The following is a 17,743-nucleotide window of genomic DNA, read 5'->3' on the forward strand; positions in this document are numbered from 1 at the left end:
TTGTCCAGAGATCTTATTTTATCAATGAAGTTACGTGTACACTATGGCTGGCAGCCGGTGATCAGACTGGTCAGAGCTCTGCACAACCAGCTGCTGTGAGGGAGAACAGAGACTTGGATGAGGTGAGGACGTTTACATTCGTTTGATAAAGTTAAACGTAAAGTGGGCTAGGCGAGGATGTTTACATTCGTTTGATAAAGTTAAACGTAAAGTGGGCTAAACCTAACCCTAACCCGACCAGCACACCTCCAACAGGTAAACAACTTTTACTTTACTCAGTTGTGTAAGGGAGAAACATGTACACCTTGCCAGCTTGAGTCATGGCTCAGCATGACTACCCCCCAACCCCCCCACCCCCAAAAAATGGAAAAATGCCATAATGTTATTAGAGCAGAGCAGTGAAGTCACATACTGTAACTAAACTGTTGTACACCGAATGTTCAGAGCAGTCTGAAGTCGGTGCTTCTGGCTCACAGGGATTACTTCTACATATATTTACCTCATTATCTGACACATTGGCCATGTTTAATATGAACATCTGCCATTGTAACATCATATATATACAACTGAAAATAACCAAAAGCATAATAGTTCCCATTAATAAATTAGTGCAGCTTTAAAGCTTTGGCAGTCCTACTGGGGAATGCATATAACAGAGTTTCATTGGGCCATAACATGTCAGACTATTTATAGACACAATGGACTACTCTAGTTACCTCCCCCAATAATTCAAGATTGTAATAAAATTTTGTTTAAATTAAGTTTTTCAACACCTTCAAAAATCAATTACTATGCAACTATGCAAAACTATGTATTGAAATAGTTTGCACAGCACAGCAAATCCCAACAATTCTCTTGTTGATGTTGAGACGTAGTGGCTCACACTGGCTGAATGCATTAATTAGCTACTCTAACTAATCCCATATTTGTGTAGAATGTAGAAAGCTCTTTGAATCCATTTTATATGTTATAATACTGACCATACTAGATGACTAATTATAAAAGCAGTTCTCCAAAGGGGCCTGTAGCTGCTGGTTAAGAGAGAAGTTCAGATATTAATAGTTAACAACTGCTTACAGAGTCCTGACACACATTCAAGAATACCACAGCCTGGTTTCGGAGTCTGTGCACGCTTCTCTGTAAAGTGTCTCGTGTGCGCATGTGTATGTAATCGAAACACAGGTTGTTTCAGAAGTAAACAGGGGTTCATCGTTGGCCAACTGCTTTATATGGTCAGAATGTGGAAGATATTTTATTTTATAATCTGTTGAAGTAACATGTATTTCAAGAATGGTTTCACATGTAACATGAGTATGACTAATATGAAGCTTTTACCATCCAAATGATTATCGTTGTTAATAAATATCTTTCAACCTTATAATCTTTTCAGTGACTGTTAATGTGGCAGATATCCACATGATATGAATAGCTCAGACTGATGAAGCCTCATGTAAGCTTCAGATCATTTTTTAAATACATTCTTTCACATAATGACTGTATGGAGTATATTTTGATCGCCATCTCTTACATTGAAAGTGCTTTTAAAGGGGAACTTAAGGAGGGAATTTGATTCATTATCTGGAAATCTCAAACAAGCTTTCCTTTACTGTGACAGTCTCTTAACTGGCATGAATCATACATCAATTCACAGGACCCAAACTGTACAAAATGCAGCAGTCAGACTTCTAACACTGACCAAGAAAAGAAATATGACTCTTCTCACACTGGCTGCCACTTGGTGTTAGAATTGATTTTAATGACATTTTCTTATTCTGTCCTTTGTTCATTTTACATCTGCTTGACAAGCTTTTTGTAACTGCCTATAACAGTGAAATATTCTCTCATAATCTTAGTCCTAGATAAAAAGTGTATAATGATTAAATAATCAAAAACCGTTGTAAAATTCTGCCTGAAATTCATGAAAATCTGAGTGTGTTCTGTCTGTATTGTAGTCTGTGACCCATTTGATGGCTACATTTTTAACACCAACAACTTTCACCAACTAAGTAAATACATTTCTTAAATACGCCAGATAAAGACCCCGATCATGACACTTGTACCTCAAATAGCTTTTATTTTGAACTTGTCATCCTGAGCAATTTACACAGCCCTTTCACATGAAAACGTTACAATTGTTGAGTTAGTGAAAAATATTAAAATCTCCATTTACTTATTACATTTCAGTTATGTTGTCAACAACTTCAAATGCAGTGTTATTTAAATTAATAATAATATATATATACACACACACATATACATATACGCATATATATATGTATATACTGTATATGTATGTATAAACTCTCAAAGGCAGCCAACAAACCTGACAGCAGCCTGGCTGCCATGTAAAGTGGGATTAGCTAAATGAGTCAGAGCAAGTTGTCACTACTGAAATTGAATGTTCATAATGTCATTGACATACTGTGGACTACTTTGGTTTCATGTCTCAAGGGGCCCATGAAACCAATCCAAAATAGTCCTCATTCAATAGCAGCTATGTTGAATGACTACACAGGTGATTTTGTATGTTTTAGCTCAGGCTTACATACATGTTATTATTTAATATGTCATATAGAGAATGAGGAAAAAACATACAAAACCACCTATTATGTCCTGCTACTGCTGACTTTGTGCTTCCTTATGGTGGATGTACGTGATGCGAGGCTAATACTGTGTCAGGCCCAGTTCAGACAGAGAAATGATGTAGTGCACATTACAGTAGGTGCATCACAACAAGGGGAGAAATAGCTGAGAAACAACTGACAACTAATCTTAAATTAAGATATGTTCTTCCCAAGATCTTTTCATTCACTATTTTCCCATTGCGACAAGTGAGTCAAACTACCCTGATTTTCTCATCCTTGTTATATCAATATTTTGCAGGTTTTGCATGTTGAATAAGCAGTCTGAAAGCCTTGGGGTTTGTATGATTGTGCTAGCAGTTTTTTCACTATTTTGTGATACTAATTAATACAAAAATAAACATATGATGGTAGAATAACTGTTACAGGCAGCCACTATTGAAATATAAGGAGTTTGAAAGTGTTTCTCCTCAGCGATGCTCCTGTGTGTGAATGGGTCTTTAGTATTTGCCTCGACATCACAAGCTGTTTTTTTGTTTGTTTGTATGCTGCTCTGTCACAATTAGCCTCTGTCACTTTTTATTTCTCCTTATATCCCACAAAGAAATGCTCATGCTTGCATGAATATGTAAATGTGCGCTACATACTGACTACTTCACAGCAGTTTGGCATCCGTTAGTAAAAGCATAACAAAACTCGTCAGTAAACAAATTCAACAAGCTCCCACTTTTTTTTTCTACTGTGGGAGCAAAAGTGACTTTCATATAAATTCCAATGGGGACATAAAGCAGGACTTCTTTAAGACTTTGTTTGGAGGATTTCAAATATTCATCTAAGTAAGACTGAGGTCGAGAAGCTGCTGGACTAAAGAAGATGAGGTTTGTTACCATAGCGGTTGGCTTTAAGAGAAGATTTAGCCAAACATTTTCACACATAAGTTCAAGTAGTTTGACTCTTCTGAATGTGCCCTCACAGTAGATGTATATTTTTGAAATAAAATACTTTCTTTTCCTGAGGAAACAATAAGTACTCTTCACTAACCACCTCACGCACAGTGTGGATGATTCTGGAAAATGATAACGAAGAATGTGCTTTGTATAGGTTTGTCTGCAGGGTTTAACTTCTAGAGCTGGACTAACATTTTGGCAGCCTTTAAGAAAGTCTGTACAGAGAGCCGAAGTGAAACAGAAACTTCCAGGTAAATAAGTTAAGATCAAGCCTGGGAACAGAACATTTTAGCAGTATGTGGTGTTGTACAAATCTAATGTCTTTGTGTATTCAATATTTAAGGTTTTCTTTGCAGCCTTTAACAAACTCAGTTTCTCCTCCTCCAGGCGAACCCACTGGCAAGGTGAGAGGGAGCTGTAGTTTGCATGCTAGAAAATGAACTGCTGTTTACATCACAATGGTTTTAACTTGTAAAAGCAAGCGATGTACTTGAGTCAATGTCATGACTTTGGCTCTCTGTACTGTTATTTAATACAAGTGATCGTCACACAGAAAAATGAAAGCCCTTTTAAAAAAAAGTCAAACAAGGTTGCTATTATCAAATGCCTTCAGCGTAACTTTTTTTCTTACCAACATGCAGAGTAATAAAGTTTGCCTTTTCATTTTCAAGTATCACTAACATACATCAACCAGAATAAAATAAAACTAAATTGACACTTTTAAGGATGTTTGAAATAAGCTGCAGAAATCTCAACGTGCCACAGAACGTCTGGTGAGCTCAGAATGGTCATTTTCTGTAGCACACCTTCTCTCCCATTCCCTGTTCCTCCCTTAACTTGTCCACTGAAAGCTCTTCTCTTTTTTGCTTCTCCTCTCCATTCCATTAAAACACACACACACACACAAAGCCTGTGTCTGTAAGGCTAGGAAGGTGACAAGGTCAACTGCCCTCTTAACACCAAACTAACAGTAGAAACCACAGTACTGTGTCATTATTCATCACCACAACTTTGGACCACTGTGTTCAGCTCAAGCTATTAAGCTTTATTGTCTGTAAGTTAATGTTGGCTTAGCAGTTTCATTCTGTTCTAATGTACACAAACCAACAGCTTTGAAGTGCAGAGTTTGAGGAAGTCCATCATTCACAGTTTAGGTTTAGTACCAAATTCCAGTGAGGACCAACCTTTTGGGAAAATGAATGTGTCTGAGCAGCTGCCACTAGGTGGCAGTACAAGCAGGGTGTGTGAACAATTCAGGAAGTCAAGTTTTAAGCAACACATATTAAAGCCTGTTAATCCAAAACACTGCACATCAATTTACACTACTGTCTGACAGGATGTTAAAACTTTTACTTAAAAATGTAATCGCAGTGACAATTATTTTGTCGTCTTGACGATCGCAAGTACCTGGAATGTTTGCTTACACGTATTTAAACGGCCAAGTGATGCTGCACTGCATGACAACAAAAGTTAAACTGGGTTAAACTTTTTTGCCAGCATTTAATTGGCTAGAGCACCTCTGTAGCACCCTCGATTGTGTCAATGCAGTTTCCAAATGATACTAATATCGATAACATGTTCAAATGCTAATAATGTTAATGAGATAAATGTAATACTTGAGAGAATGCTTTGATATACTACTGGAATTAACCAGAAGGTTAAATCTGTCATGTCTGCACTGCATTGACATGCTGAGCAGACATGATGTGACGTTGCACCATCTGAAAGGCTGGACAACGATTGGCATGTATGTGATTTGTAGTAAATGGCGTAAAACATACAAAAAGACTTGTGAAGTCCAATTCATATATAGTATACCTTTTTCACTTGTGGCAATTGAGACTTACTTAGAAAGGATAATTAATCAGCTGACTGCTATTCCCCCTAATATCCCCACCCCTTCACATTATTAATAGTGGCATTTAATAAGTACCTCCTTCTGATGCAAACTACAATTCTGTTAAGACCAAAATCCAGACCTTGCTCGAGTGTGCGTTAAGACTTATAGACTTATAGACTTATAGCTTCAAGGTTATAGTTTATAGTTAAGTACATTTCTGGTCCAGAGTGAGTGTTTTTCAGAGCCAGTAGACATGAAGATCACTAGAAAGGTGTTTATGAGAGAGGTGAGGGCTATGGCTTAGACCCTGAGCTCTGTTTCTGGGTGCTAAGCAGCATGTTAGCAAACCGGGTCTCAGAGCGAATCGAAGTGTTGGGGCAGCAGGCTCTGGGTGAGGCTGGGCTGAGGGCTTGCACAGGCACTGCTGGTGACACTAGATCCAGGACTTGGAGAAACAGGCAGGCTGGTAACGGAGGCCACCTCCCCGTCTGAACCGTCGTCCTCGTCAGCACCGTCGGACCGGTGCTGAAGGCTGACCACCACTCTGAAGAACAAGTCACGGGAAGACTCTCTTAATTTACTGTGTAGTGTTTGATTAAGCCAAACCACATTTAAATAATATTCTCTTTTTATTTACACCAAACTTTAACTTTCACCTAAGCCGGTATTACTACATGCAACATTCTAACAATGGCTTTTAGAAGTTAATCAAAGTGAGTATTTAAGCTTTTTCCGCTTATGCTGTTATAAACTGCTTTTATTTGCCTCCCTGCCTGAATGGTAGTTTAATTCTCTTTCTATTTTTATTGATCTTATTCTACATTATTAAACAAGGTCTTTCCTTGCATTGGTCAATTCTCTGTTCAATATTTTGTTCTCGATCTGCTAGGGACCAATCTGTTAGGATACTGTGTGTTTGTGTGTCTGTGTGTGTGAGTGTGTGTCTTTACCTGGCTCTAGATGGACTGACAAGTTCTCTTCTGTGGGAGACGTAGCTACACTTGGACCACTGGAATGGACACGCAGATACAAATAGTTCAGTATTTCAAATCAAAGTGATATTTTTCTGCATCATTTATTGAGACTAATGAATGATGTCCTCACCATGTGAGCAGGGTCATTGGTTCCGAGATGGACTTTTTTCTGACAGAGAGTCCTCAGCAGACTGATACCTGCACATAAAAGAACATTTCACACACAGAGTCAATCTAATCTGTGCTCGCACTCATTCCTGTGCGTTGTTACTTTCTTAAAATAAAGTAGGAGGAGATGAGGAGCTCCTAAATTTCTCCTTCAAATTTGTGAGCATTGATAAAAATCAACCTGACATACCTTTGGTCCTGTTGTTCCAGTACTTTTGTTCCCATTGATCGAGCAGTATGTTGAGGTATCTCGAACACTCGAAGAAGCGGAGGTAGCGAGATGATGTCGGTGACGGGAAAATTCGCTCAAACTGACCTCTGCGACTCAGCTCGTTTTCGCTCTCTGCTAGCATGTGAACGTCCTCTGGAGTCAAAACATCCAACACTGTGGAGATGAATTCCTGATAGAAACGGAAAGAAAAAAGAAAGAAGGTTGGAACAACCACTCTGTTACATTGCTCATAATGTAACTAGAACTGTGCACCAGCACCAGCATGTGCACCATTAGTGGTGTTAGAAGTGCTGGTAGTTCTGTTTGTAGGTACAATGTCCAATCTCTTTTTAGAGGGAGCAAAGCTTACTAATAACATCTTTAATGGCAGCTTGTGGCTGTCCTGAGTATATGTTGTTGCCATGGTGACAGTCATGCTGACAGTACCGTTTGTAACAAGTTTTTTCAGATAATTTTGTGATTGATTGTTTAGCCATATACTTAAAATTACAAATCAGAGGTTAAAAAAAAGATCAATAATCAGAATATAGATCAAAATGAGAACATGAGTAACAAGATTGCTAGTTTTTTTGTGTGTGTTTCTTTTGACTTAGGTTACTTCAATTCATTCAGCTACGCCACCAAGCTAAGTTACAGATGGTCCAACTTTGGTAAGAAAGTTAGAAATGGGTTTTGATTTTTAATAAAGAATACTGAAGAGCTTGTAGCCTAAGAGAACACATTCTGGAGAAAGAAACTGTGTTTTGCAAGTGAATTTCTTCATATTTTATGTGAAATTAAAACAGTGACAGAATGTGTAACAACATTTCTTCTGGAAAAAAAACTGCATACTCAATAATGCAGATATGTTGTTCATGACATTTTAAGGTTTGCAGTGTTGCTTGTATCAGCGCGAACATATTTCCATTTTCAATCTCCTTCATTCAAAACTGAAGGTCCTCAACTAACCCTTCATGAGCCCAGAAATTTCTACTAGGCTAAAATGACAAAAACAATTCCTACTTAGTGTTGAACATTGTGTGTATTTGTGCACCTGGTCAGTGTAGCGCTGTGTGAGGTAAAATGCCCGTTTGACCTTCTCATCAGCAGACAGATCAGATCTGGTCCTTTCCCTGGTACCCCCGTACAGACTACACACACACACAAAGTGGAACAAATAGAAATTGAAACCCTTGTGATACCGGTATGACAATCTGCAGCATGTCATTTTATCTCCACATGTCTCAAACGTAAAACTGTTATATATGTCATAGGAGTCCTCCTTGCCCTCGTTTGTAAGGTGCAGAACCTCTTCCTACCTGCTGGTGGAGCTGGAGGTGCTGCTACAGGAGGCAACCACATCTTCTCTTTGGGGAATATGAAAACCAGCCAGGTTCAGGAGGTCTCTGATCATCTGACCTTTAATGGAAAGATCCAGTGCTGTGTTGGAATGGAGGCTGGACCAGAAACACAACAATTAGAGAATGTAGTCTGAAAACAGGTGTGTATAAATATAAAAATGTGTGTATGTGTGTATTACCTTGGTGATATATTGACCTCCAGGATCCAGGGTTTGAGGTTCTTGTCCAGCATGATATCGAAGCCGAACAGCTCGTGGCAGCTGTAGGGCGACTTAACATGCATCTTCAGCAGACTGTTAACATAAGGTTCTGACCTGATAACCAAAACACAGGAGATGAAAAACTTATTTCAGAAACATATCTTTTCATTATTTCATGACATTTTTATCAAAATCTATAGCACAGTATTTTGGTTAGATTCAGGTAAATGATTTGTGAATTAATCCTTTAATGAAATACTGTACATCCTCTTAGACAGCAATACAATTTTCAGTCACCCAGATTATACACATCAGAAGAGAAACAATATACTGAAAAACATCAACATTAGGTTGTGATTTTCATATTTGTATGTAAAATAAAAACATAATAAACTGAATGAGGAAAAAACTCACAAATGATCACAAATATTGAAAAACACAGCTATACACTGCAGTCACGGTCTATCTTCTACATCCAGTGACTGACTGGATGAATGGAGGGCTAGGAACTTACGCAATGATGGTTTTGATCACAATGTCTTTAATCTTCTCCCATAGCACAGTGGTGTTGACTCCCTTAGCACCAAGATACTGCCACAATGCCTTCAAGGCCCTGAAAGTACATAAACATAGAGCACATTTTATTGGAGAGACAACACAGCAGCAAATAAATGTTGCAGATTTCAATTTGAACTTTTTCTTCAGTTACCATTTATGTCCCTGGCAGGCCTTGTCGTCGCTGTTAGTCTGGTATTCAGAGTTTTTCTTGTTGACGCTGTAGTTGGTCAGGTGCATGAACTTGTTGCCCAGTGTCTTCATGGAAGACGAATACCTGGAGAGGAGAAAAACAGCGAGTCTTAGCAAAAATCTATAAAATATGACCTCTTTCTTACTTTTCCCCCACTGAAATGACAAATTTCTTCCTTGGAGATCATTGACGTTCACTTTTAATTTCACTAATGTATTTGGACTTTTTTTTTTTTTTTTTTTTTTAAGTATATTTTTTGGGGCTTTTTTTGCCTTTAATGTACAGGACAGTGGAAATAGACAGGAAACAGGAGGCAGAGAGAGGGGGAATGACACACAGGATAAGACCGCTCGACTCGGGATTCAAACCGGGGTCACCTGCAACGAGGGCTATAGCCTCAACACATGGGGCGGGTGCTCTACCCGCTGAGCTATGCTCAACCCCGTATTTGGACTTTTATTAAGTCAATTGTCACTCTGCTGGATGCGGTGAAAACTGACTTGCAGCTGGCGAATCGAACCAGTCCGTCGGTAAAGATGTAAATTCTGAGTGGGTCGTAGGATGACACGTAGACGTAGATCCGCAGGTCAAACTTGTTACCGCTGATGAGGTAGGGCTTGTGGAGATACCTGTGAAATACAACCATAATAACAACGTTTCAACCCAGTGAGCCAGTAACCGGTGTCAGGTGTCAAGTCAGCGGTCTATATTGTTGATTTCCTCCTGTCATTTTAGAATCAGTGCTTTAATACTTAAATTGAAGACTTATTGTTCAACCTCTAGTGATCTACTTACTTTTGGACCAGTAGTGGTCTCCTGCGGGGCATCTGGCTCCATTTGTGGATGACCTGGATACCTACTCCTCTGGCTGAGGCAGGCTGTAGGACACGAGAGGAGAAAGAGAATGAACAAGGACAAGTATCATGATTATACTCAGGATCTACTCTGTGGGCTACTTGAACTGATCAGATGCATCATTATCATCTGGATGACTCTATTAAAGCCCATCATTACTATTATTACATAGGTTAATTAGTTATCAGCTATGAGCAAAAATTCATCACTTGTTGATGTTTGCTTGCAGCAACAAAAAAACAAAACTGAATTTCAAATGTATTCTATAAATATTTTTATGTTTTGAGACTGACTTTTTTTTCACAACTTTGTTCCTCAGTGGAACATAAAGTGAAACAATCATCTAGAAGCAGAACATACAGGTTTGATGATCCATTTCTGCTTGGAGCCACTGTCTTCCCAGGCCTTGCGGAGCACCTTGATGTCCTGAGGCAGGATGAAGGTTCGGGGGAAAAAGCTGAACTCCTGTTTGCCATGGCGAATCCTCATCTTGGACAGGTTCCTCCACAGCCTGTCCTTCCTGCCAATCTGGAAGGTTCCTGGGAAGTGATTCAACTAGGACGAAAGAAACACCAACACAGCCACGTTAAGTGTAACTCTGGACTGAAGATCTAAAAGTTAACTTGATCATTTTACCTTCCTTAAAAAGTTACTTCATGGAAGCAGAAACTGGGATGATTAGTGTATCTACAATTTTTATTTTTACCTTCTGGTGCTCTCCAAGAGCCTTGAAGCCAGGAGACCTCATGTGGTGACCCCAGCAGCCTAACCAGTCATGGCTTTCTAAATGAACAACAGTAAAAACACATTTTAATCCAAGAAAACTGCTTACAATTACTTTCATACATGTTGATTCTTAATAAAAAGTGCATGTTCCACTCACTCTGTAATGAAATTTAAGGAGCAAGTATTAAATGTGTTTTATTGTACAAAACTATTTGTACACAAGATTTTCAGATCTTAAGCGTGCCTGGTAAATGATCAAATAACTTAAAATGAATTATGTTTATTGAATGCAGCCACACACACACACACACACACACACACACACACACACACAAAGAGACTTACTTTTGGTGACTTTGAAGTGTGACCTGGTGATGGTGTTTTTGACAACATTTGGAGTGACAGGGCTCAACTTCCATTTTAACAGTCGTCTTTGTTCTGCGGGCAACAGCTCCACTGCAAAACACACAACAAATGATTATCTTTATTTTATGACTAAATGTATCACAGCAAACATAATGCAAATACTGAACCAGTTCATGTCACTTAAACACTAACTGGAAATAGTAAATATGGTGGTATAACATGTAACAAGTAAAATAAACAGGTTAAATAAAACGGCAATAAGAATTCACATTTAAAACGGATTAAATAAAATATGTATCTCTGTGCAGTCTGATAACATCTGTGAGCTGACTGAGCTTACTGTCTTACTGTCTTACACAACAGCTATGTGTGTCCTCACCTTTCTCACTGGTGGTGCTGAAGTAGAGTGTTGAAGGGAAGTGGGGGAACAAACTGGGAACCAGAGCTGGTTTCTCCTCTCGTTCATCTTCCACCTCCAGCGACATCGGTTCCTCAACCCTGAGAGAGAGAGAGTCATAGTGGACACATTCATCAGTGGTGGAAACCCAAACACATGCTGCCTCTCACTTTCATACCAATGTCACTTTAGTACTTAACACTGAATATTAAAGTGATTATATATGATGGACTATAAGATCAGAAATTGGGATCTAGACAGTCTTGAAAAATATGAATTTACATCAAACTAATTCTATTTCTATCATTGACCTGAGCTTGTGTTTGTGTGTTGAGGTCTTGTGGTTCACTAAAACCAATATAAATACATCGACATCATCTCACAGAGGAGCTATAGGGGCTTTTGGGCTTTTATTGTGTCTGCACTGCAGGAACTGGGAATGACCGTAGTTCTTAAAAAAGACATTTTGAGCGACTTTTTGTACCTCCTAGTTCAGGGTAAGTACTCTCCCAACACAAGACGAACCTTGACTAAGTGTATTGTGATTGAGTGAGCCAATGCAGCACCGGTAACCTTCTTCTTTTTCTTTTTTTTTTTTTTTTTAAACCTGTTGTAAAACAACCATATCCTCAAAATTAGCAGGTCTGCTTTCCAACTCTGTTATCATCATGAAACCCACGACACACAACAAGCACACAGCTCCGGCCACAGCGTCCTCCTTCTTGTTTTTGTTACATATTGAGCAAAAGTAACGTTACTAAACCAACCACTGCCCATCTTGTGTCGAATGCAAACAGAAAAAAAGTCCTTGAAGGGAGGTAGTTCTTGAGGAAGTTCCTCAGTGGGTAGTTCCTCTCAAGGAGTCCCCAAAACATGGGAAGTGTATCTTCAGTTATTGTTCCGTATTCTTGTTAAGCATGTCTATAATTATTTAATTTATAAAATGTTTCTAGTGAAGAATGAACAGTTCTTATCCTTTTATCACCACAGTTTAGCTCAGCTAGTATATGCCTGGAATTACTAGTTCGGACGTGGGAGTACAAACTTCCATGCAGGATGCAGTACCATCATTTTGCCTGCTGACAGCAGCAGCTCAACTTCAACACAATTACCTGAGTGCACTGTGACAAAATCATCTCAACTCAAAACTTCACTAATACGATTTTCACCCAAAAAAAACCTCATTGACGGAGAGATGCAGTAAATCATGTTATTCAGTCTGTAATAAAAATCTAAACTGTTATGTAGCTGAATAAAATATAACACAATTTAATACATGATTGATCTGTTCATTTTAACACATATGTATGTAAATGTGGTGATATGTGTATATATAGAGCTACAGAGGCAGTGCTGTTGCTCTGTCCAATAAAAACATGAAGCTTCACTTTACATTGAGACAAACTAATGTGGCAGCTACAACTGTTAGATTTAATCTGTGAGACCATCATTGATCTTCCTAAAGGAATTTAATCATATATCAAAGTGCTGCAGAGACATTAGAGCCGGGCTTCACTCTTTGTAATCAACAGTAGAACTCCCCCCAGGATGATGATAGACGTCGTCCGGCCAATCATCTCATTAGTTGGGCTACTAGGGGCAAACAGCTCCGAAAAATCTCCAAAAACATTGGCGCAAATATAAAATAGGCGTTATGTGGATAAACTGACCACATATTGGGAATCTATGTTAAAAAGTAAAAATAAAAAAGTGACATATTAACAGTCCTACAGTGAGAATTTCTACTGTTTTTAGACTGGTTCAACATCTCCACCATCACTACTGGTTGGTGTAAAATGCAGTGTGGGATACTTAGTTGTTTCAAGCTTTGGCGGTCTTTGTCAGTCAGTCAGTCAGTCAGTCAGGTACTTTTGAGTTCATAGGGCTGTCCCCACTGTTACAGCCTAGCCAGAAGGTAGCATTAAGTTCAGTAACTTTTAAATAACAGCAGTTGGCATCCAGTCACCACTCTAGTTTGTAACACAAGACAAGTGTGATGGGGATGGACGCTTGTTCACACTCTGCCCCAGTAACATGATGCTAGTGTGGGTTAGAGGCATCACACGGAGGGGGATGAGAACATTTTGACACTGAGAGTAGATACAAATGAAGGGTTAGGGTTAGTCACACTAATACTGATTTCTGAACTACCTAAATTAACGTTCCCACATTTAAAACTGCTTTTCACAGAGACTGACTGGGCAGTTTGCCAGTAGAGATCCAGTGATGGCTCGACATAAACGGGAGCACGTACACGGCTGCATTTCATGTCAGGAATCATTCTACAAAGCTCAGAAGCTCAGATCTTTTTGACTCTGCCTTGATAAATGCACTTTAAACCACCCTGTCTGTGATGCTGCACCTTTTCTTTTCTTAAAACTAAACTGACAGTGATAATGCACTTTAACTATGATGTTTTAGCCTGTTATATGATGTTTAGCCTGTTTTAGCTTGTTTTTAATTAGATTTAATTTATTGTTAAAATCCTGAGATCTGAGTATTACAACTCGTTCACATGTCTGACATGATGACTGACAAATAAAGCATCTTGAATCTTGAATGAATCCTGAGCTCTTTTTTCCACCTACTATTATCCACTTCACATAACCCCCATAAAAAAAAAGAAAAAGAAACCACTCACGTGACAGTCATATATGAAGCAGGGAATGATGGATCAACGGATAAATGAAGGATGGCGGACGATATTATCTTGTCAGAAGTTTTCTCTCAAACAAAAACCATCAAACACCAACAAGTATACGATGGCATAACAGCTACACTGAGCGCACTTATCACTATAGTATACATACAGGAGCTATAGCTTTCAGGAAGGGGGAGGGGGCGGGGTTGGGGGGGTTAACCTAAATGAATACATAAACAAATCAGCAGGTCGGGAGGGGGGAGGGGGGGTGACAATAGCGGTCCCTATCCAGGCTGTTTTAGCAGAGAATCAGCTCCGAGTCTTTGGTAGGGAGTTCTACTGTTGAGGCCATCACAGCGGAAAACAATAAGATACACAATGCAGCAGACCTTTCCACCACACTCTGCTGCTTTCAGCCACTTTTAACAATGCAGTGAGAGTGAATGACAGAGAGAGAGAAAGAGACCACAGGTTCTGATGGATCTATACTTTATGGCATTTCTGGGGGAGGGGGGAACCAATTAGAAAGCAGGTTTAGGTGTGAAGTGGTCCAATGACAGGACAACTGACCAGGCTCATGAATGACCCTAGGAGGATATATGGAAATGTTTTTATTCTATAGTGATTCATTTTACGTTTCTTGCTCAGCAAAGCTTTACAAGCTCATAGTGACACTGCTGGGGGGGGGCTTTGAAAGATATTTGTAGATACATATCTACTTTTTTACTCTGTATATGAAGTAAGGTTATGTGATCTGAAGCTGGCCACAAGGATTGTGTGTGAAAAAAGATCATTTATTCTATATCTATCACACAATATGGAAGAGCGATGGGTGTTTGAAATCATCCAGAAATGTTCCAAAAACACTGTCATGAGGAGTGTTTGTAAGAATAAAGATAAAACGTAGTAGTCTACTAGAGAGTTTATTTTCTTTTGCTTATCTTAAACGCCAGAACTGAAGTGTGTGCATGTGTGTGGAGTTACAGCCAGTCTCACCCGGAAAGATGTGCAAGGGATGCTGTGGATGAGGTCCCGATGATGGATGAGCAGTCTGAATCATCTGAGGAAAAGAGAGGAAACCTAAAGTCAGCTGTTTACTCCATAAACAGAGCTGATAACAAGCTGACTGCACCATTGAACTCTCTGTGTGTGTGTGTGTGTGTGTGTGTCATTACATCTTACCATCATCACTACAAGCATTCTCCAGCTCATCAGGCAGCTCCTCCTCACCTCCATCCACTTGCATAACACACTCCTGGCTGGAAAAAATGATTATAAAGTGACATTTATATATGATGGGGGAATATAAAACTGCAGTATTGCACTGACTGAGAAGACATTAAGTGTTCTCTCACCCAGACAGCTGAGTCTCTCCGACCGGACACTCCTCTGACGGTGAGGGAGAGGAAGGGGAAGGAGATGAGGATGACATGCAGGCAGACTGCCCCTCCTTGGTTAGGTGGATGGTGGAGATCTTGGTGGTCACAGAGCCCACCAAAGCTCCTGGAGGATATGAGGCCACGGCTGAGGGTGAAAAGACAGTCAGGCATCCAAAGAGTTTGCAATGCTCAATAAAAACAGTAGAGTTGAGTTTAGTTCATGATTTCTAAAGACATGAATCATGTGTCTCGTGATGTTCTACTTATTAGTTCTTTATTTTCTCATAGCATAATCATAAGAAACATACTTGTTTTATCAGAAATCTACCTTTATCATCAGCTCATTAATACTTTATTACCACAGTTATGAATATTTCAGTAATTTCAATTAACATTTCTGAGGTTCTTGACTGCTAATCTGTGGTGTGGATTAATGACCATTCTCTCATTACACTAAGTAAACCACTGATTCTAATTACCTAGAGTGGCATCCAGTGTTGTGGACTGCTCCACCTGAATGGCACTGACACTGGCACTGAACACAGTTGGCGTGGGGCCATTTGGACAAGGATTGGCTGCTGCAGGACTTGTTGTTCCGCATGTGGACAGGGTGCTTCCTGGTGGACATTGACTTTCTGGGACCTGCTTGTTTATGTCTAGTGATGCAGTTGTTTGGGGCTTACTCTGGGAAGCGGTTGCCACCACCGCTGGAGGACTACCTCTTACCAGCAACGGATTGTTTAAAGCAGATATTTCTGTGCAACTGTCTTGTGTCTGAATGGATTTTGTTGCTGGTTTCGCTGAATGACTCCTCGTAGTCATCGTTTCTCTCGTTGTGCTTCTTATTTCTGCTTTTGTGGTGTTGAGACTGGAGGCATCCTTTCCTAACGCTGTCCCCTGGTGTTCACATAGAGTAAGGCATGGAGGAGGCACTGAAGGCGAGGAGGAACAGTCTGCAGCCTCGTACTAAAAGACAAGGAAAGTTTAAATGTGGAGGATTTACATAGAGTTAACGCTTACAAACAGCTGGTATTGTCATTCTAAATAGACAGCACAGCTCTAATGTACTGATATAAAAACAAAAGTTGAGTTAATGAAGGGTATGTATAACAAATATTAACCTCAACTACGCTTTACTAGAAAATGTTTTCTTCACTAGAGCTTCATGGAACAAAATAATCAGTTTCAGGTGTCCAACATAGTTCAAAATGGAAAGCTGGAACTCCAAACATCAACTTCATGTGAACCAGAGTTTAATTTATTTTACTTTATTTATTTATTTATACTTATGGTCACTCTGTATTAAGACGAACAATGTATGCATTTCATTTAATGAGTTAAAAATCCAGATAACCTTTTTTTCATTTTTTAGGAATATGTTCCTTTATACCAATACTCACCATCAACTTGTTGGTTCGTTTCAAAGTGGGCTGTCCTTTGATGAACAGGTCCTGATGACAAACTGACAAAAGGGTATCCAATCTTAACGGCGCATCACCTGACGCAGCCTGACATCTGCTCATAGCTAAACTGCCTCCTGGCTGAGAGGACTGAAGCGATGTACATTTCTCTCTGGTGCCAGTCAGCTGAACTTTAATCCCAACTTGGCATTCCTTCTTGGGGATGGAGGAGGAATGGGCACTGGTCTCTATGTGGCTGCTATAAGCCTGCTTCTGTCCTGCTGCCAGTAACTGGTGTGAACCTTGAATCCAATTAATTTGTTGTGGCAGGGTTGGAGACCCGTCTGGCACAGTGGTGAATTGGCTCTGGGTGTTGGTTCTACTTCTGTCCCCGCTCTCCCACACAGAACCCACAGACGGGGCCGCTGCTGTCTGCTTCATGGCAGATGAGGCAACATTTGAGGAGAAAGGTTTGGCTTGGTCCTTTCTCCTGGACAGCTCTAGGGCAGGCTGACTAAAAGGCACTTTAGTGGCCGCAACTGTCTTGGCGTTTGTACTGACAGATGTTGTAGTGGTGGGACTATCAGCATTGGAGGAAGCCCGGAGCTTTCCCCCACCCCATGGGGAGGACTGGTTGGTGGGCATGGCACCGTCAAAAAAATGGTTATTTTTGAACGACTGGGATCCTGGCTGGAGATGGACTGGCAGAAGAGGGATTAAAAGTTGAGATGATACCAAATGAGCCTGAGTCAGAGGAAGGTTCCCTTCCCGAGGATACCTGTACCTCCTGGTTGCTCCCCACTCAAGTGAATGTTTTTCAAGAAGAAATCAGTTTTGAGCTGTCAGCTCCAACTGAACAGAGTAGTGGATTTCCTATTGGTTGCTGTATATTGACTACAAGTCCTTGATGAATCCTCACCAACAGCAATCATAACTGCCACCACAGCT

The 17,743-nt window shown here is 39.9% G+C and overlaps 1 protein-coding gene across 1 annotated transcript; it reads right to left on the reverse strand.

Moving 5' to 3' along the window:
• Window positions 1-5,723: 5,723 nt before the first annotated feature.
• ttll4 (tubulin tyrosine ligase-like family, member 4) lies at window positions 5,724-17,402 on the reverse strand. The gene is made up of 20 exons (XM_053328286.1): window positions 16,796-17,402; window positions 15,875-16,361; window positions 15,372-15,540; window positions 15,199-15,275; window positions 15,013-15,076; window positions 11,358-11,476; window positions 10,958-11,068; window positions 10,593-10,669; window positions 10,247-10,441; window positions 9,827-9,909; window positions 9,532-9,660; window positions 8,993-9,115; window positions 8,798-8,896; window positions 8,263-8,397; window positions 8,042-8,179; window positions 7,777-7,873; window positions 6,702-6,912; window positions 6,474-6,541; window positions 6,320-6,378; window positions 5,724-5,913 (listed from the first exon to the last, which is right to left on the reverse strand). Exons 1-20 carry the CDS (start codon window positions 17,234-17,236, stop codon window positions 5,724-5,726), a joined length of 3,072 nt encoding a protein of 1,023 aa, XP_053184261.1. The 5' UTR covers window positions 17,237-17,402.
• Window positions 17,403-17,743: the final 341 nt, after the last annotated feature.

This window comes from Scomber japonicus, chromosome 11 (genome assembly GCF_027409825.1).
Source record: "Scomber japonicus isolate fScoJap1 chromosome 11, fScoJap1.pri, whole genome shotgun sequence".
Lineage (NCBI taxonomy): Eukaryota > Metazoa > Chordata > Actinopteri > Scombriformes > Scombridae > Scomber > Scomber japonicus.

Bases quoted from the DNA above. Each gene is read 5' to 3' on its own strand.
- ttll4 (XM_053328286.1), bottom strand. From the start codon at position 17,236: ATGAAGCAGACAGCAGCGGCCCCGTCTGTGGGTTCTGTGTGGGAGAGC. The intron at 7,874-8,041 runs GTAGGAAGAGGT...GTGTGTGTGTAG, and splicing joins ACCTCCAGCTCCACCAGCAG to TCTGTACGGGGGTACCAGGG. The intron at 6,542-6,701 runs GTATGTCAGGTT...TTTTATGTGCAG, and splicing joins CTGGAACAACAGGACCAAAG to GTATCAGTCTGCTGAGGACT.